This window comes from Astyanax mexicanus, chromosome 14 (genome assembly GCF_023375975.1).
Source record: "Astyanax mexicanus isolate ESR-SI-001 chromosome 14, AstMex3_surface, whole genome shotgun sequence".
Taxonomy (NCBI): Eukaryota; Metazoa; Chordata; class Actinopteri; order Characiformes; family Acestrorhamphidae; genus Astyanax; species Astyanax mexicanus.
This window is the reverse complement of record NC_064421.1, coordinates 6,765,436-6,786,108: the sequence shown is the minus strand read 5'-3', so window position 1 is coordinate 6,786,108 and position 20,673 is coordinate 6,765,436. Positions and strand designations below refer to the sequence as shown.

Sequence of the window (20,673 nt, the reverse complement as noted above, 5' to 3'; positions counted from 1 at the left end):
AGTTGGCTTGGAAAAGAACGCTAATAACGTTAAAAAGTTAAAATGGTTGCTAAGCTTTTTCCGTCTGAAGAGTGTGAAGAGTCATTGATATGCTGTTAACTTTTGGCTAAACGCTAAATGCTAAAAACGCTGAAATCTAAAAACATTTGGTTAAACGCTGAAATCTAAAAACATTTGGTTAAATGCTGAAATCTAAAAACGTTTGATTAAACGCTGAAATCTAAAAACGTTTGGTTAAACGCTGAAATCTAAAAACATTTAGTTAAATGCTGAAATCTAAAAACGTTTGATTAAACGCTGAAATCTAAAAACGTTTGGTTAAACGCTGAAATCTAAAAACGTTTGATTAAACGCTGAAATCTAAAAACGCTTGTTTAAATGCTGAAATCGTAAAACTTTTGGTTAAACTTTTGATTGCTAATGTGTTGCTAGGCAGTTGCTATCATTTCTGAAAAGGTTGCTAAGCTGTTGCTAGGCAGTTGCTAATGTTTTCCAGGTGGTTGTTAAGCTATTGCTAACTGGTTGCTAGGCAATTGCTAACATATACCAGGTAGTTGCTAAGGTGTTGCTAGGTGGTTGCTAGGGTGTTGCTAGGTTGTTGCTAAGGTGTTGCTATGGTATCTGGGGTGGTTGCTAAGATGTTGCTACGTGGTTGCTAGGGTGTTGCTATGGTATCCGGGGTGGTTGCTAAGGTGTTTCTAGGTGGTTGCTAGGTGGTTGCTAAGGTGTTGCTATGGTATCCGGGGTGGTTGCTAAGATGTTGCTAGGTGGTTGCTAAGGTGTTGCTAGGTGGTTGCTAAGGTGTTGCTAGGTGGTTGCTAGGCAGTTGCTATAATTTCTAAAGTGGTTGCTAAGTGGTTGCTAGGCAGTTGCTAATGTTTTCCTAATGGTTGCTAAGGTGTTGGTAAGTGGTTGCTAGGCAGTTGCTATCATTTCTAAAGTGGTTGCTAAGTGGTTGCTAGGCAGTTGCTAACGTTTTCCAGGTGGTTGCTAAGGTGTTGCTAAGTGGTTGCTAGGCAGTTGCTAACGTTTTCCAGGTGGTTGCTAAGGTGTTGCTAAGTGGTTGCTAGGCAGTTGCTATCGTTTCTAAAGTGGTTGCTAGGCAGTTGCTAACGTTTTCCATGTGGTTGCTAAGTGGTTGCTAGGCAGTTGCTATCATTTCTAAAGTGGTTGCTAAGTGGTTGCTAGGCAGTTGCTAACGTTTTCCTAGTGGTTGTTAAGGTGTTGCTAAGTGGTTGCTAGGCAGTTGCTATCATTTCTAAAGTGGTTGCTAGGCAGTTGCTAACGTTTTCCATGTGGTTGCTAAGTGGCTGCTAGGCAGTTGCTATCATTTCTAAAGTGGTTGCTAAGTGGTTGCTAGGCAGTTGCTAACGTTTTCCAAGTGGTTGCTAGGCAGTTGCTAAGTGGTTGCTAGGCAGTTGCTAACATTTTCCAGGTGGTTGCTAAGTGGTTGCTAGGTAGTTGCTAACATATCCCAGGTGGTTGCTAGGCAGCTGCTAAGTGGTTGCTAGGCAGTTGCTAACGTTTTCCAGGTGGTTGCTAAGTGGTTGCTAGGCAGTTGCTAACGTTTTCCAGGTGGTTGCTAGGCAGTTGCTAAGTGGTTGCTAGGCAGTTGCTAACGTTTTCCAAGTGGTTGCTAGGCAGTTGCTAAGTGGTTGCTAGGCAGTTGCTAACGTTTTCCAGGTGGTTGCTAAGTGGTTGCTAGGCAGTTGCTAACGTTTTCCAGGTGGTTGCTAGGCAGTTGCTAAGTGGTTGCTAGGCAGTTGCTAACGTTTTCCAGGTGGTTGCTCAGTGGTTGCTAGGCAGTTGCTAACGTTTTCCAGGTGGTTGCTAAGTGGTTGCTAGGCAGTTGCTAACGTTTTCCAGGTGGTTGCTAGGCAGTTGCTAAGTGGTTGCTAGGCAGTTGCTAACGTTTTCCAAGTGGTTGCTAGGCAGTTGCTAAGTGGTTGCTAGGCAGTTGCTAACGTTTTCCAGGTGGTTGCTAAGTGGTTGCTAGGCAGTTGCTAACGTTTTCCAGGTGGTTGCTAGGCAGTTGCTAAGTGGTTGCTAGGCAGTTGCTAACGTTTTCCAAGTGGTTGCTAGGCAGTTGCTAAGTGGTTGCTAGGCAGTTGCTAACGTTTTCCAGGTGGTTGCTAAGGTGGTTGCTAAGCAGTTATTAGGTGGTTGCTAAGCCCTGGCTGGGGTGCCGGGGTGTCCAAACTTTTGACTGATAGCTGCTCCATACAGCAGCTCCTCCATACACTCACAGTACTGGAGGAGCAGGGGAGAGAAGGGGTTCCGTGCGCAGAGCTGCTCGTGTGTGAGATGGAACTCTGGGCCCCCCATTCATTTCAATGGGAAAACTTCGTACGACATTTGTACGAAAAGCGTACGACGTATCGTCGAAACGTTAAAAGTTTCGGAAAGAACGCGGTAAGTTCTATAGACCGTCCGATTTTTGTCTTTGTATGTCAAAAATTGTTACCTACACAGTCGTTCAAAGTTGTCCCCCATTCATTTCCTATGGGAAAAAAAAGCGTACGTTTACGAAGTTTTTACGAAAACCGTACGATGTATCGCTTAAAAAAGCACAAGCAACCTATTCGGGTATAGGTCCTACGATACTGCAAAGTTTCGTGGTTCTACGTCAAAAGCCCTAGGAGGAGATAGTGATTAAATTTTGAGCGCGGAATAATAATAATAATAACTAGAAAAGGCAAAGTTCGTGAACGAACTTTAAGTTGGCTTGGAAAAGAACGCTAATAACGTTAAAAAGTTAAAATGGTTGCTAAGCTGTTTCTGTCTGAAGAGTGTGAAGAGTCGTGGATATGCTGTTAACTTTTGGCTAAACACTAAATGCCAAAAACGCCGAAATCTAAAAATGTTTGGTTAAACGCTGAAATCTAAAAACGTTTGGTTAAACGCTGAAATCTAAAAACGTTTGGTTAAACGCTGAAATCTAAAAACGTTTGGTTAAACGCTGAAATCTAAAAACGTTTAGTTAAACGCTGAAATCTAAAAACGTTTGTTTAAATGCTGAAATCGTAAAACTTTTGGTTAATCTTTTGATTGCCAATTTGTTGCTAGGCAGTTGCTATCATTTCTGAAGTGGTTGCTAAGCTGTTGCTAGGCAGTTGCTAATGTTTTCCAGGTGGTTGCTAAGCTGTTGCTAACTGGTTGCTAGGCAGTTGCTAACATATTACAGGTGGTTGCTAAGGTGTTGCTAGGTGGTTGCTAGGTTGTTGCTAGGGTGTTGCTATGGTATGCGGGGTGGTTGCTAAGATGTTGCTAGGTGGTTGCTAGGTGGTTGATAACTTGTTGCTAGGTGGTTGCTAAGGTGTTGCTATGGTATCCGGGGTGGTTGCTAAGGTGTTGCTAGGTGGTTGATAGGTGGTTGCTAGGGTGTTGCTTGGTGGTTGCTAAGGTGTTGCTATGGTATCCGGGGTGGTTGCAAAGGTGGTTGCTAGGCAGTTGCTATCATTTCTAAAGTGGTTGCTAAGTGGTTGCTAGGCAGTTGCTAACGTTTTCCTAGTGGTTGTTAAGGTGTTGCTAAGTGGTTGCTAGGCAGTTGCTATTGTTTCTAAAGTGGTGGCTAAGTGGTTGCTAGGCAGTTGCTAACGTTTTCCAGGTGGTTGCTAAGTGGTTGCTAGGCAGTTGCTAACGTTTTCCAGGTGGTTGCTAGGCAGTTGCTAAGTGGTTGCTAGGCAGTTGCTAACGTTTTCCAAGTGGTTGCTAGGCAGTTGCTAAGTGGTTGCTAGGCAGTTGCTAACGTATTCCAGGTGGTTGCTAGGCAGTTGCTAAGTGGTTGGTAGGCAGTTGCTAATGTTTTCCAGGTGGTTGCTAAGTGGTTGGTAGGCAGTTGCTAACGTTTTCCAGGTGGTTGCTAAGTGGTTGCTAGGCAGTTGCTAACGTTTTCCAGGTGGTTGCTAAGTGGTTGGTAGGCAGTTGCTAACGTTTTCCAGGTGGTTGCTAAGTGGTTGCTAGGCAGTTGCTAACGTTTTCCAGGTGGTTGCTAGGCAGTTGCTAAGTGGTTGCTAGGCAGTTGCTAACGTTTTCCAAGTGGTTGCTAGGCAGTTGCTAAGTGGTTGCTAGGCAGTTGCTAACATTTTTCAGGTGGTTGCTAAGTGGTTGCTAGGTAGTTGCTAACATATTCCAGGTGGTTGCTAGGCAGCTGCTAAGTGGTTGCTAGGCAGTTGCTAATGTTTTCCAGGTGGTTGCTCAGTGGTTGCTAGGCAGTTGCTAACGTTTTCCAGGTGGTTGCTAAGTGGTTGCTAGGCAGTTGCTAACGTTTTCCAAGTGGTTGCTAGGCAGTTGCTAAGTGGTTGCTAGGCAGTTGCTAACGTTTTCCAGGTGGTTGCTAAGTGGTTGCTAGGCAGTTGCTAACATTTTCCAGGTGGTTGCTAGGCAGCTGCTAAGTGGTTGCTAGGCAGTTGCTAACGTTTTCCAAGTGGTTGCTAGGCAGTTGCTAAGTGGTTGCTAGGCAGTTGCTAACGTTTTCCAGGTGGTTGCTAAGTGGTTGCTAGGCAGTTGCTAACATTTTCCAGGTGGTTGCTAGGCAGTTGCTAAGTTGTTGCTAGGCAGTTGCTAACGTTTTCCAGGTGGTTGCTAAGTGGTTGCTAGGCAGTTGCTAACGTATTCCAGGTGGTTGCTAGGCAGTTGCTAAGTGGTTGCTAGGCAGTTGCTAACGTTTTCCAGGTGGTTGCTCAGTGGTTGCTAGGCAGTTGCTAACGTTTTCCAGGTGGTTGCTAAGTGGTTGCTAGGCAGTTGCTAACGTATTCCAGGTGGTTGCTAGGCAGTTGCTAACGTTTTCCAGGTGGTTGCTAAGTGGTTGCTAGGCAGTTGCTAACGTATTCCAGGTGGTTGCTAGGCAGTTGCTAAGTGGTTGCTAGGCAGTTGCTAACGTTTTCCAGGTGGTTGCTCAGTGGTTGCTAGGCAGTTGCTAACGTTTTCCAGGTGGTTGCTAAGTGGTTGCTAGGCAGTTGCTAACGTATTCCAGGTGGTTGCTAGGCAGTTGCTAAGTGTTTGCTAGGCAGTTGCTAACGTTTTCCAAGTGGTTGCTAGGCAGTTGCTAAGTGGTTGCTAGGCAGTTGCTAACGTTTTCCAGGTGGTTGCTAAGGTGTTGCTAAGTGGTTGCTAGGCAGTTGCTAACGTTTTCCAGGTGGTTGCTAAGGTGGTTGCTAAGCAGTTATTAGGTGGTTGCTAAGCCCTGGCTGGGGTGCCGGGGTGTCCAAACTTTTGACTGATAGCTGCTCCATACAGCAGCTCCTCCATACACTCACAGTACTGGAGGAGCAGGGGAGAGAAGGGGTTCCGTGCGCAGAGCTGCTCGTGTGTGAGATGGAACTCTGGGCCCCCCATTCATTTCTATGGGAAAACTTCGTACGACATTTGTACGAAAACCGTACGACGTATCGTCGAAACGTTAAAATTTTCGGAAAGAACGCGGTAAGTTCTATAGACCGTCCGATTTTTGTCTTTGTATGTCAAAAATTGTTACCTACACAAACGTTCAAAGTTGTCCCCCATTCATTTCCTATGGGAAAAAAAAGCGTACGTTTACGAAGTTTTTACGAAAACCGTACGATGTATCGCTTAAAAAAGCACAAGCAACCTAATCGGGTATAGGTCCTACGATACTGCAAAATTTCGTGATTCTACGTCAAAAGCCCTAGGAGGAGATGCGTATAGAAATTTGAGCGCGGAATAATAATAATAATAATAATAATAACTAGAAAAGGCAAAGTTCGTGAACGAACTTTAAGTTGGCTTGGAAAAGAGCGCTAATAACGTTGAAAAGTTAAAATGGTTGACAGAAACTTAAAAAGCTGTTTCTGTCTGAAGAGTGTGAAGAGTCGTTGCTATGCTGTTAACTTTTGGCTAAAAGCTAAATACCAAAAACGCTGTAATCTAAAAACGTTTGGTTAAACGCTTAAATCTAAAAACATTTGGTTAAACGCTGAAATCTAAAAACCTTTGGTTAATTGCTTACATCTAGAAATGTTTTGTAAGATGCTGAAATCCAAAAACTTTTGGTTAAACACTGAAATCTTAAAACGTTTGTTTAACAGCTGAAATCTAAAAACTTTTGGTTAAACGCTGAAATCTTAAAACGTTTGTTTTCATGTTGAAATCTCGAAACTTTTGGTTAAATGCTGAAATCTAAAAACTTTTGGTTAAATGTTGAAATCTAAAAAATTTTGGTTAAGTGCTGAAATCTAAAACTTTTGGTTACATGCTGAAATCTAAAAACTTTCCAGGTGGTTGCTAAGGTGTTGCTATAGTATCTGGGGTGGTTGCTGAGGTGTTGCTAGGTGGTTGCTAAGGTGTTGCTATGGTATCCAGGGTGGTTGCTAAGGAGTTGCTAGGTGGTTGCTAAGGTGTTGCTATGGTATCCAGGGTGGTTGCTAAGGTGTTGCTATGGTATCCAGGGTGGTTGCTAAGGTGTTGCTAGGCAGTTGCTAAGTGGTTGCTAGGCAGTTGCTAACGTTTTCCAAGTGGTTGCTAGGCAGTTGCTAAGTGGTTGCTAGGCAGTTGCTAACATTTTCCAGGTGGTTGCTAAGTGGTTGCTAGGTAGTTGCTAACATATTCCAGGTGGTTGCTAGGCAGCTGCTAAGTGGTTGCTAGGCAGTTGCTAACGTTTTCCAGGTGGTTGCTAAGTGGTTGCTAGGCAGTTGCTAACGTTTTCCAGGTGGTTGCTAGGCAGTTGCTAAGTGGTTGCTAGGCAGTTGCTAAGTGGTTGCTAGGCAGTTGCTAACGTTTTCCAAGTGGTTGCTAGGCAGTTGCTAAGTGGTTGCTAGGCAGTTGCTAACGTTTTCCAGGTGGTTGCTAAGTGGTTGCTAACTGGTTGCTAGGCAGTTGCTATCATTTCTAAAGTGGTTGCTAAGTGGTTGCTAGGCAGTTGCTAACGTTTTCCTAGTGGTTGCTAAGTGGTTGCTAGGTAGTTGCTAACATATTCCAGGTGGTTGCTAGGCAGCTGCTAAGTGGTTGCTAGGCAGTTGCTAACGTTTTCCAGGTGGTTGCTAAGTGGTTGCTTGGCAGTTGCTAACGTTTTCCAGGTGGTTGCTAGGCAGTTGCTAAGTGGTTGCTAGGCAGTTGCTAACATTTTCCAAGTGGTTGCTAGGCAGTTGCTAAGTGGTTGCTAGGCAGTTGCTAACGTTTTCCAGGTGGTTGCTAAGTGGTTGCTAGGCAGTTGCTAACGTTTTCCAGGTGGTTGTTAGGCAGTTGCTAAGTGGTTGCTAGGCAGTTGCTAACGTTTTCCAGGTGGTTGCTCAGTGGTTGCTAGGCAGTTGCTAACGTTTTCCAGGTGGTTGCTAAGTGGTTGCTAGGCAGTTGCTAACCTATTCCAGGTGGTTGCTAGGCAGTTGCTAAGTGGTTGCTAGGCAGTTGCTAACGTTTTCCAAGTGGTTGCTAGGCAGTTGCTAAGTGGTTGCTAGGCAGTTGCTAACGTTTTCCAGGTGGTTGCTAAGTGGTTGCTAGGCAGTTGCTAACGTTTTCCAGGTGGTTGCTAGGCAGTTGCTAAGTGGTTGCTAGGCAGTTGCTAACGTTTTCCAAGTGGTTGCTAGGCAGTTGCTAAGTGGTTGCTAGGCAGTTGCTAACGTTTTCCAGGTGGTTGCTAAGTGGTTGCTAGGCAGTTGCTAACATTTTCCAGGTGGTTGCTAGGCAGTTGCTAAGTTGTTGCTAGGCAGTTGCTAACGTTTTCCAGGTGGTTGCTAAGTGGTTGCTAGGCAGTTGCTAACGTATTCCAGGTGGTTGCTAGGCAGTTGCTAAGTGGTTGCTAGGCAGTTGCTAACGTTTTCCAGGTGGTTGCTCAGTGGTTGCTAGGCAGTTGCTAACGTTTTCCAGGTGGTTGCTAAGTGGTTGCTAGGCAGTTGCTAACGTATTCCAGGTGGTTGCTAGGCAGTTGCTAACGTTTTCCAAGTGGTTGCTAGGCAGTTGCTAAGTGGTTGCTAGGCAGTTGCTAACGTTTTCCAGGTGGTTGCTAAGGTGTTGCTAAGTGGTTGCTAGGCAGTTGTTAACGTTTTCCAGGTGGTTGCTAAGGTGGTTGCTAAGCAGTTATTAGGTGGTTGCTAAGCCCTGGCTGGGGTGCCGGGGTGTCCAAACTTTTGACTGATAGCTGCTCCATACAGCAGCTCCTCCATACACTCACAGTACTGGAGGAGCAGGGGAGAGAAGGGGTTCCGTGCGCAGAGCTGCTCGTGTGTGAGATGGAACTCTGGGCCCCCCATTCATTTCTATGGGAAAACTTCGTACGACATTTGTACGAAAACCGTACGACGTATCGTCGAAACGTTAAAATTTTCGGAAAGAACGCGGTAAGTTCTATAGACCATCCGATTTTTGTCTTTGTATGTCAAAAATTGTTACCTACACAAACGTTCAAAGTTGTCCCCCATTCATTTCCTATGGGAAAAAAAAGCGTACGTTTACGAAGTTTTTACGAAAACCGTACGATGTATCGCTTAAAAAAGCACAAGCAACCTAATCGGGTATAGGTCCTACGATACTGCAAAATTTCGTGATTCTACGTCAAAAGCCCTAGGAGGAGATGCGTATAGAAATTTGAGCGCGGAATAATAATAATAATAATAATAATAATAATAATAAGAAGATTACGAAGAACAGTAAGTTGGCTTTTCCAAGCCAACTTAATAATAATAAGAAGATTACGAAGAACAGTAAGTTGGCTTTTCCAAGCCAACTTAATAATAAGAAGATTACGAAGAACAAGAAGTTGGCTTTTCCAAGCCAACTTAATTAATACGGCTACAACGTATAGTACGGGGAACACACTGGCCACGAACAAAAATAACACTACAGCCAGGAATTAACATTCCGGGCCAAGCCGCGCTAAACTCTGAAGTCATTACTCGCAAATTGGTTCCATTATGGGCTGAACGAGTAGAACAGCTCTCCAACGCTCTCTTCTTTTATACGCGGGCATCAGAAGTGCATATTTATCACCAAATTATCTTCATGAATGCATTTACGGCTCCCACACATCTTACCCAGGCCTGGGAAATGGATGTGGCCATGCTTTGCACTGTGGTGAGTGTGTGGTTTGTGTGTGTGTGTGTGTAGGAGTGCGGTTCTAAAACACACAGCAGAGCTGCAGGTCGGCTGTAATGAAATGCTTTTACGCTGCCGTGGCGCGGGCAGGCCTGAGAGCAGGCATGACCTGAGAGGCAGCGGGTGAATAATGAAGTGTAATATGTGATGTATTTGCTTTTGTGGCGCGAGCCGGCGCACCGCCAGCCGATGTCTCACCTGATACAAGCCGTGATCGAGTAAAACAATTTCCGTCTTATTGCTTTTCGGGCACTTTCTCACCAGCACGTTACCCGGGTGGGGGTCACAATGCACAAAGCCGTTCACAAATATCATCTCGCTGTACATTTTACCCAAGTTCCGCGAGATCTGTTGGTAGAGAGAGAGAGAGAGAGAGAGAGAGAGAGAGAGAGAGAGAGAAAGAGAGAGAGAGAGAGAGAAAGAGAGAGAGAGAGAGAGAATTATTTAGTTTCACTGTACATTAGAAGAAAAAAAAATACTTTGTTAACTTATTTTGTTTAAAGCCCAGGTCCCCAATATAAACCACAAACCAACAACCCCACTTTTTCAAGGACAATCAAACAAACAAATACATAAATAAAAACATGAACAATGAACAAGCAGGTGTCCCAATACTTTTGTCCCTACGCTCAGATGCAGTTGTTCAAGCCTGTTGACCACCCTGTTATTTTGCAGAGATATACATCTCTGGTAAAAAATAAAAGACCACTTAAAAATGATGAGTTTCTTTGATTTTACCAAAATTAGTTTTCTTTTTTTTTGTGCATTATTTGAGGTGGCAATATTAACTAAATGGCAATATTTTATTTGGGATTTGAAACAACAGTGTTCATTTTAGTTAAACATAAACCTATAAATAGCAAAATCAGAGAAACTGATTCAGAAACTGAAGTGCTCTCTTAATTTTTTTTTCAGAGATATATACAGTACAGGCCAAAAGTTTGGACACACCTTTTTTTCAATGCGTTTTCTTTATTTTCATAACTATTTACATTGTAGATTCTCACTGAAGGCATCAAAACTATGAATGAACACATGTGGAGTTTTATGTACTTAACAAAAAAAAAAAGGTGAAATAACTAAAAGCCTTAGGTTAAGGTCGCTTGTTGGCTTATTTCATGAAATCCCCAAATGAGGAGTTTCCCGTTGCCAAAATAGCAATACGCCCAAAAAACGTACCTGAACACACCTTATTTCCAGGCCGTCACGCCCATAGGTGTAGATTTATTCACAAGCACTGTTGGTGTGAATGTAGACTTTTGGTGGTGTGTAAGATAGCAATGAGCACTGCAACGAGGTCCAAATGTTTGAGGAAAGCCATGTTAACTACTTTAATTTGCACCCATTGCTGACACAGATATGCAAAATGTACACATAAAGCATGTCCAGGCCCATTAATACTGCAAACAAAATAGGAACCATTGTTTCCTACAGGCAGTGGTCTCCTCTCTATAGCATCATTTCCATTATAAACCATTTCGGCACTTCTATATTTAAGACTGTAACTGCTCATCCTTCCAGATAATAAAAGGCCTGAGTGAATATTTAACCCAGCTCTGGTTATTAGTCCGAGCATGTGTTATTAGCATGTTAACATGGCACAGTCGGTTCTACAGCAGGAAACAGACAAACTGACAGCGCCGAACGTGTTTATTACGAAACAACCCCCGTGCAATTATTCCACCCACACGACAGCTTTGAAGATAAGCCATGATAAGCATCTCCTTTAAAGTGTGTAATAAAGTGTGCGGAAAAAAAAGCACAGTATGGAAATGTCATGTCAGCGGAGGCTGAGCACGAGAGGCAGCGGCGGCACGCGGGTTTTCAAACATCACTCACTGCGGCGGGTGTCATGTTACAATTTTCCCGCTTTGTTCCACGAATCACGTCTAACCCAATTCAAGCAAACAATAATAAAAACCTCAAAAACGCTTGTTTTTTTTTTTTCTTCCTTCATTCTGAGTGTGCTGACTCACGGGGCTGCCATTGTGTGTGGACAATTTTAGTGCTACACAATGGAAAGGAATACATTAATAAATTCACTATATGTATTTATGTAAATGTATTGGGACACACTGTTTATTCAGTTCTTCTAGTCAAATTGATGGTACCGGTAATAAAAAGGAGATTTTATTCTGCTTTTGTTGGAGTAAGTGCCTCTACTATCCATGGAAGATTTTTTATTAAGTTTTGAAACATTGCTGTGTGGATTTGATTGCGTTCAGCAAAAACATACATGGCATCGCCACCATTAAATCTAAGGGGGGCATGTCCCCATCACATTTCATAATAATTTAAAAACATAAAATATTATGTAGCCCTGTTGAAATCCCTTGTTATTTACAGTTTTAGAGGAAATTCTAAAAAGAGATTCCACCCAATCAAACGGGCAAAATCAGTGTTGATTATGGCACAAAAATAACATTGTGATAAACAGGCTGGACAAAAGTATCAGGACATCTGCTTGTTAATTTTTGCAACTGAAATAATAAAAATGGGTAATAAAAATAATTTATCATCCTTTTGTGAAGTAACTGTCTCTACTTTCTAAGGAAGGTTTTCTACAACATTTTCTTTAAGCATTACTGTGAGGATTTGATTGCACCGAGCAACAACAGCACTATAAGAACGTTGGATGATGACTATTAGGGCTGCACGATATTGGAAAAATGTTACATTGCAAATGTTCTTTTTTCAGTGATATATTTTATTTTACCTTTATTTAACCAGGGTAGTCACATTGAGATTAAAAATCTCTTTTACAAGTGAGCCCTGACCAAGACAGCAGCACAAAAAACACAAATCAACTAATCTACACCCTTATAACACACATACAAACAAAATACTTTAACAAGACTTTAACAATATATATCGCGATATTAAACAGTGCAGGGCCCATGATGTACCCAGCCCTGCCCCCACCCGCGCGCTGTCTCGCGTCCGGACTGAACAAGAGGTAAGTCAGCGCCGAGAACTTAAAACCCGAGGAAAACATCAAAACAACAGTAATCAGCCCTTTAATGAGGCATTTAAATGGCTTTTTAAAAGGTATATAAGAGCGTTTTTCTGGTATTAAAAGTGTGAATTCAGCTGTAACTGCAAATATCTGTGCAAAACTGTGCTGGACTGAGGTGCACAGCTCCTCCTCCCCCTCCCCCTCCCCCTTGTGCTTCTCAGGCAGCAGCAGCCTGTCACTCACACAGACACAGAGACAGCGCTGTGTATCTACTTCTTGTGTCAAGATTTAAAACATTGCAACAAGACGTGTTTGATTTAATTGCCTTAAATGATATATTGTGCAGCCCTAAAGACTATGCTACCTTACCCCTAACTCCCCAGATCACCTGAAGGTAGAGGATGGAGCATCATCGCTTTAGAGAACATGGTTAGATACCATTCATAAAACTGCTCTGAGCAGAGTTTGAACTGACTAACTCTGCACTCAGAACCATTCAGATCTACACTGGTCAAAACTAGGAAAGTTCACCCCTGTTGACCTCAACATGAAAATGGACCAAAACCAGCACAAACAGACACACACACACACACACAAATAAAAGTGTGCATTTCTTGGAGCTGAGTCATTGTGAAGTCCATGTGAAAGGATGTGATGCATGGGTAATTACTCAGCTCTGACGCACGGTGGCTTTGTTTTAGAGAGAAGCTTTGGACCCGTATTGCCATTCTAGCAATGTAAAACATCCATGACTCACTCAAACCCTGCTGAATTCATATATATTACACTTTAAGTACTGCAGGAACTCTGAAACAGTACAGATCGCTAATAGAAGACAGGAATAATCAACTGACAGTTTGCAGTTGCAATATTATTTAAACAAGCAGAACATTTCTGCCAAATATTTTAATACATTCTGAACTTCTAATCTATACCATATTTCCTTACATAAGCAGCAGACATGTATTATTATTATTATTATTATTATTATTATTATTATTATTATTATTATTATTATTATTATTATTATTATTATCATTACAGACTTGCACAGTGAAATTTGGTGGTGGTTCCATCATGCTGTGGGGCTGTGTGATCAGTGCAGGTACTGGGAAATATTGTTAAAGTTGGGGGTTGCATGGATTCCAGTCAATATCAGCAGATTCTTGAGAACAATGTTTAAGAATCAGTGAGAAAGTTGAAGTTAAAGCGCAGGGGCTGGATACTTCAACAAGACAGCGACCCTAAACACTAAACAATGCTCAAAATCTACTAAAGCACTAAAGCATTCATGCAGAGGAACATGTACAAGGTTCTGTAATGATCATCTGAATATTATTATAAATCTGTGGTGTGATTTTAAGTGGGCTGTTCATGATCAGAAACCATCAAACCTGACTAAACTGGAGATGTTTAGTAAAGAAGAATGATCCAAAATACCTTTAACCAGAAGCTTCAACCAGACTCTTATTGGAAGCTATAGGAAGAATTTATAGGCTGTTAGTTCTGTAAAAGGCAGATCTACTAAATATTGATGCAATTTTTCTGTTGGGGTGCCCACATTTATGCACCTGCCTAATTGTGTTTAAAAAATTATTGCACACTTTCTGTAAATCCTATAAACTGAATTAATTTCACTTCTGAAATATCACTGTGTTCATCTGCTTTATGATATATTTAACTGAAATTGCTGATCTGAACAACCGATGTGATGGCAAAGTTACTGGCAGTTTGGATGCCAAGTTGTGGCTAAACCATTTTTAAGGTGCTGCTATGGTAGATTTGTTAGCTGTTTAGATGTTTCATGGTTGCAAAAGTGGTACCAAGATGTTGTTAGCCAGATGCTGACTGCTAGGCTGCTGCTAGGTATTGGCATGGTATAGTTGTTGGTTGCTAAGGTGTTGATGAAAGATGTTATACTGTATATCCTGTTTACGTTATATAACAAAACCTCGGGTGGAGTTTTACTTTCTGGACCTGGACTACCCACCTCTGTGTGTAACTATAGATTTACATAGGATCTCCGGTGGATTTCGCATTTTACAGAGACTTTAAGACTAGGTCAGTATCTGAACTGCATTTAGCAGGGCTTTACACATGCTATAAAGTAACATATGACATTGTGTAGACTGTTATTAGTGTAAAAACGTCCTTACTTTAAAATGTTTCTAACTGTTGTACGTCTCGCTCCCTCGCGTTGCCTGTGCTGTTAGCCAATCAGAGGTGATATACTTGCATGTATGAATATTCGAGAGCAAGAGCTGAAATCCTATCATTTCTCCCCGCCCACTCCTCCACCAGACTAAAGCAGCGTTATACCGGATCACCGGTATATTTTTTCGCCAAAAAAATCTCACGTCATCCATTCATCCTACAGACCACAATTAGACATTTTAAAATGAATAAAAAATGACAGAATAAGACCTTTAAGTAGAACCAATGAATGAATGAGCAGATGTCCCAACACTTTTGTCCATATAGTGTATGGCGTTGAGATCGTTCTCTGGTTCTGTACAGGATCAGTGCTGTAAGCTGAAAGGGTGTCGTGGAATTAGAAGTTATTAGTCAGCTAGCCTTAATTCCCCATAATAACCCCCGAAACAGTATGTGATGCATCCTGGGATGACAGAGGACCCTGAAGGCCTGATTGAGGATGCGGTGGTAGGAAGAGGAGTTTAGCATGCCAATAAACACTCTGAGATGCAGCTTATAAGGACCTCATCAACAATGCCCTTGGAGAAAATGAGCTTCCGTACACTTTCTGAAGCAGGAGCCGTGCTCCGAGGAACGCAAACGCCAGATTAATAGCAGCTGTGTGATAGTGAACTTGCTAAGGGGAAGACAAAACAGTCGTGCCCATCTAAAGGTGGGGTGTAAGAGGTCTGATGTATCTGTATCATCATCATCATCATCACCACCCTGCAGCGCTCAGCCCCCTCAGATGATTAAGTACAATTAGATTTGCCCACAGACAAATTTAGACATGAAGCATGAATATTCAATACTTAATGAAGGCTATTTGAATTCAAGGTTACGCCACAAAATAAAATGCCACAAAATACAATAACATTAATGAATTTATGACAAAAGGAAAAATGCAGCACCTAACCATCAGCTTTCAGGTACCACAGCAACCACATGGCAGCAGTTAAAACACCATAGCAGTCACATGGAATACTGTATCAGATGCCTAGCAAGCACCTAGATACACACTAGAAAGTGTTGTCATGGCAACTACCTATGATAGCAACACACATCTACAATAGTAAATCCATAAAAATACATGACATAAATTAAACTAAATATATTAGAAATGTAATTGACTATAATTAGACTAAAATGTGTTAAAAAAAAAAATCTGAGACCATTTCAGTTTCTGAATCAGTTTCTCTGATTTTGCTATTTATAGGTTTATGTTTGAGTAAAATGAACATTGTTGTTTTATTCTATAAACTACTGACAACATTTCTCCAAATTGCAAATACAAATATTGTCATTTAGAGCATTTATTTGCAAAAAATGAGAAATGACTGAAATAATAAAAAAGATGCAGAGCTTTCAGACCTCAAATAAACTTCTAGCTAAACTTCAGCTGGTACGGAACAGAGCAGCTAGGCTAATTCTTAAATGCCCACTGCATACTAACATCATAGATATGCACTCTAGTTTACACTGGTTAAAAGGATAAACTGAAGGCGTCCTATTGATGTCAACATGGTCAATTTTAAATAACAAAATTCAGCAGAAACAATTCCTTTTTTTCAATAAAACGTCTAACACTCATATTTATACGACGAGATCTGCAGTGGAGGGTTGTTGTACCCAGGGCTAATACGAATTCCTTTCAACGTACAGTTTGATATAGAGCAATCACTGCATGGAACAAGATTCCAACTTTTATAACTGAAACAAATTCACCTTCACAAAGGATCACCTTCAAAACACATGTAAAGAAGTATTTGGGGAATATTTATTGTCTTAGATAATTGTTTCATATATTTTTTTAGTTTGGCATTCATGTATTATTCTACATTATCTGTGACAATGTCTATTTTTTATATATGGTGTGTTCTTTTGTTGTGTTCTTTCCTTGTTTAAGCCTTTGTAGGTGGACTTGATATAACTTTGATAGAATTATTTATTGTTATTGCTATAGGCATTGTGTTTTACTGTTGTAGTTGTGATTGTATTATTATTGTTATCATTATAATTATTTTCATCAGGGACCCAGGAAGAATAGCAGGGCATCTGCCCAAGCTAATAGGGATCCAGTAAATAAATAAATAAATAAATAAATAATGCAAAGTTCATATTTTTATAGTTTTAAGAGTTCAGAAATCCATATTTGGTGGAATAACCCTTTTTTTCCACAGTTTTCATGCATCTTGGCATCATGTTCTCCTCCACCAGTCTTACACACTGCTTTTGGATACCTTTATGCCTTTACTCCTGATGCAAAAATTCAAGCAGTTCAGCTTGGTTTGATGGCTTGTAATTATCAAACATCCTTATTAAGTGGGCTCTTAATTTGTTCCAGAGCTGTAGATCTATTTTCCAGAGTGATCTATTTTAAGCGTCTATTTCTTTTATTGTTGATGATTATGAGTATCTCATGAAATGAGTATCTCAGAAAATTAGAACATTATATAAGACCAATTGGTACTTTTGGTAGTGTGCCAAGTCCTGCTGGAAAATGAAATCCTCCATAAAAGTCAGCAGGGGGAAGCATGAAGTGTTGTAAAATCTAATAGGTTGACGGTTATTAACTATAATGTTTTTTTCTTAATAAGATAATCAAAAATGATTGAGTGTGTCCATATATTATTGCACAATAAATCAATATTGTAATTATCATGAATGACTAAATTGTATGTGTGTAAAGCTTACCCCCAACAGTTGACAAAACTCATATCTGATATATATTCTTTTTAAGATCTGTGATTTTAAACAGGTAAGAACAGAGCAGTACATTTCTAATGCAGCACATTTCACACACTTAGGATTCTGCTCAGTCCAGCTCTCCCTGGGTAAGAGGGCAGGCAGGAACCCATGTAATTTTGATTACTACCGAGGGAAGCATTTAGTAGTTATGTGTTCATTTATTTCTGTAGCAGAAGTATATTTATATTTAGCCGTAGAGAGCAGGGGAGCAGTGTTATTCCGCTCTGTTGTTTTCTTCAGCGTCGTCCACAGTTAGATTTTCCCAGAGTGGTACTTACACAGTGTAAATTATATTAAAATATGTAAATAGTTTTAGTTATGTAAATTATTTGTTTGTGTGTGTGTTTTGGGGACTAGTGTTAAAAATCTAGCTAAAGCTCCTGTTTGTCTTTTCCACACTGCTTTAATGTAAGCTGTCTGTGAGTCTGCGGCTAAAAATAAAGTGCTTAATGAGAGAGGTGGGAAGCATTACTAAAGTAGTGGGCGGAAGACTGTTTACAGACACACACACGTCCAATCATGACACACTACATTTTCACATGTGCACAATCACGTCCATATCACTGTGCTGGAAGCTGTGAACAAACTTGATAAACCAAAGCATTATTTGTATACCATTTAAAACAATTAAAAATACCATACTAATAAATATTAGCCAGACTTTAAACTCACATTTTTTGTTTAATGTTTTTACTGCTGTTTTTTAATAAACAGGAAATATTACTGTGTGACTTTTGCCATGTCCCACAGGAGCTAAAGAATACCACTCTGATCTGACCAAACTCTCATTATTATGAGCCCAAGCCCGATTTAAACCAGACATTTTTTTTTTGTAAGTAGAGCGTTAAAACTGAGCCTTTTCAAAACATTTTCGGGCTGTTTGAATGAGCGAAATCTGTTCAGAATTATGTTAATTAACATTGCAACACTGAAGAAGCTATTATCTATTAGACCTATTATCTAAGAACAATGTTTATTAAGAACAACTGCACACAGTGCTGCAAAGCAAGTGCGTAATCCGAAAAAAAAAAAGTGTAGGAGCTGAGCCCTAGAGCTGCATGATTATACAAATCTAACATGTGCAACTATTTTTTAAAACACAGTTTGATTTATCACTTTGCTATATTGTGATCATCACGCTATAGCTTTATATAAAATAAAAATAGCATTTAAAAAAAAAAAAAAAACAGACGTCTGAGTTCAGCTCAGGCTATTGGTTGGGCCTGGGCGGAGAATCTAGACTCTAGTGTGGGGTCTGCTGAGTTTAAGGGTGTTTGGATTTCTGTCAATCAGTTATCTGTCTACAAGGACAATTCAAGCCAGACACTACCACTCACCATCATTACCGTCTCGATCTTACTTAAGGAGAACGATACTTGTCTGACTGCACTGTGCCAAGTAAAGTAAAGTGTTAAGCTTGACTACTTCTTGTCTAGTTTATTATATCTACTGTAGATGACCAGTCTGTTCCAGTCAAAGCTGTCAATCACTTTATTGCTAAGTGTAGCCCTGCCTTTTTACAATATAGCAGAATACTGTTTTAAAATTTGATTTCTGAAAGAAAATATAGATAGAGGTACCAATATTAGCAAAGGGAAAAACTAACTGTTGGATTTGTTGGTATACGGGTGATGAAAAGACAGTTTAGAGAAGAAGGTGAGTATATTGGACTGTAGCCTGTGTGTTTACCATGTTAAAATAAGCTACGTGGGACAAACTGCTAGCTAATATTGCCCTGGCTTACTAGAACACTCAAGGTTCTTCACTGCAGTGCTGTCAGGTGGCATTTAGCGGTTAGCTGCTAATGCTAATACTGCTGCACCCAGCCTTAGTGGAAATCTGGAAATCTACTCTTACTTTAAACAAGCAGAAGCGATTTACTCAAACAAATAAACAGTTTTCAGGCGACAAATCTGTGTAGATTAACATTCAGAGCTTGTTTGACCTTAAAAGAAAACAGTTCTGCTAAATTAGAAGGAAAACATGGTGACACCCTTGTTCCTTACTAGTGTCACTAAAGGCGCCTAATAATCCGGTAAGCCTTATAGTTTTAAAAAATACGATAATTCAGAGGACTCGATACTGTGTGTGTCAACATTAATGTGTGTGTGGATCACAGGTGAAGCATCATAGTGCAACACAGGGTCAGCTCAGTGTTTGTGTACACAGAAACAGGTCACACTTTATGCTCCAGCAGCCCCTTAAACCCAACACACACACACACACAAACACACACACATACTGTGTACACACAGCTAAGCTAAACTGAAGCTGCTGGCAAGAGGCAGCATCACAACAACAAATATTTGCCATTGATTAGAGGGCGCATCAATGAAGTGCGAAATTAGCTTTGAGTGTGGTGACAAAGGTCTTCTACTGCACTCACTCATTCACTCCACCCATCTCTCTCTCTCTCTCTCTCTCTCTTTCTCTCTCTCTCTCTCTGGTGACTTTCCAGGATCCTTCACTACTTCACTCCTCTTCCCCTCGCTCAGCGTCTGGAGTGGTTGATGTTGGAGTAAGCGTGTGTGTGTGTGTGTGTGTGTGTGTGTGTGTGTGTGTATGTGTGTGTGTGTGCATGCACAGAATAAATCATATTTTCTGTCCCATTTCACCAGGCTGATGAGTCCGCTTCCCCGCCAGCGTCCGCAGAGACACGAGGGATGATCCGCACACACTGACAACTTTACCAGTGCTGCATACCAAAGCTGCAACACACAGTTCAGGGGTGTGTGTGTGTGTTTGGCAGTGGGGCGGGCTTCCCTTGCTGGTGGTGAAACCCCTCACCACATTAGCACAGGTCTGTGAGCGTGTTTAGGGAATACTGAATAAAGCACGATGGGAAAAGTTTAAAGTGAAGCTGCACTATATTGCCAGAAGTATTCAATTTTCCATCCAAATCACTGAATTCAGGTGCTCCTGAACTTTCATCACTTTCATGACCAGAGGTGTATAAGACTAAGCCTGCAGACTATAAGACTAAGGATGCAGGCTGCCCCTTTTATCTGCACCCAGACTATCAGACTTCACTCCAAACTCCCATAATTCCCACTGCCTTGCCATCAGCACACTGGCCATTCATGAGATAAAACCTCGCAATTTAACACCTTATAGCCAAGTTACACACTGTTGTCCCATGACTTTTGGCATATTAGTGCAATATGTATACATTTTCCAATTTTTTTATGTAACCAAACATGGTTGTTATATGTCATAGTTCACAATAAGAAAATCACTTTTTAATTCTAATTATTCTGTCAGCAGAAGTGTGTCTGCCATAATAACTTTTATTTTGATAATACTTGTCTTTAACTATTGTGAATAACAATATTATTGTCATTTTAAGATGAAATTTTATACCACATATATAAGTATAATATATCAGCATATTTTCCTTGTTCCTATTATTGTTATTTATTAATTTAGTATGTTATAAAATGCAGATGACATTCCAGCCTATTCATGTTAATGGACTTGATTAAGAGAAACAAACATATACATATTACATTACATTACATTACATTACAGTACATTACATTTGGCAGACGCTTTTGTCCAAAGCAACTTAAAATAGTCAAGTACAAAAGTAATAGAAGTTTAAAGGTAAAACATCTTTAGATAGGGCCTAAAGGAGGTCGAAGGGGAATAATGGGATAGGGGAGTGAAGGAGGGGAAGAAGGAAATGAGGTTAGGAGTAGTTAGTTAGTTAGAGGTGTTAGGATAGTAAGTGC

The 20,673-nt window shown here is 40.8% G+C and overlaps 1 protein-coding gene across 1 annotated transcript in view; it reads right to left on the bottom strand.

Moving 5' to 3' along the window:
• adck1 (aarF domain containing kinase 1) overlaps positions 1–20,673 on the bottom strand; it is a 248,162-nt gene that overhangs the window by 62,205 nt on the left and 165,284 nt on the right. Inside the window, exon 8 of the mRNA XM_049463856.1 lies at positions 9,244–9,393. Within this exon, the coding sequence (XP_049319813.1) occupies positions 9,244–9,393 (150 nt within the window). The remainder of the gene's footprint in view (positions 1–9,243; positions 9,394–20,673) is intronic.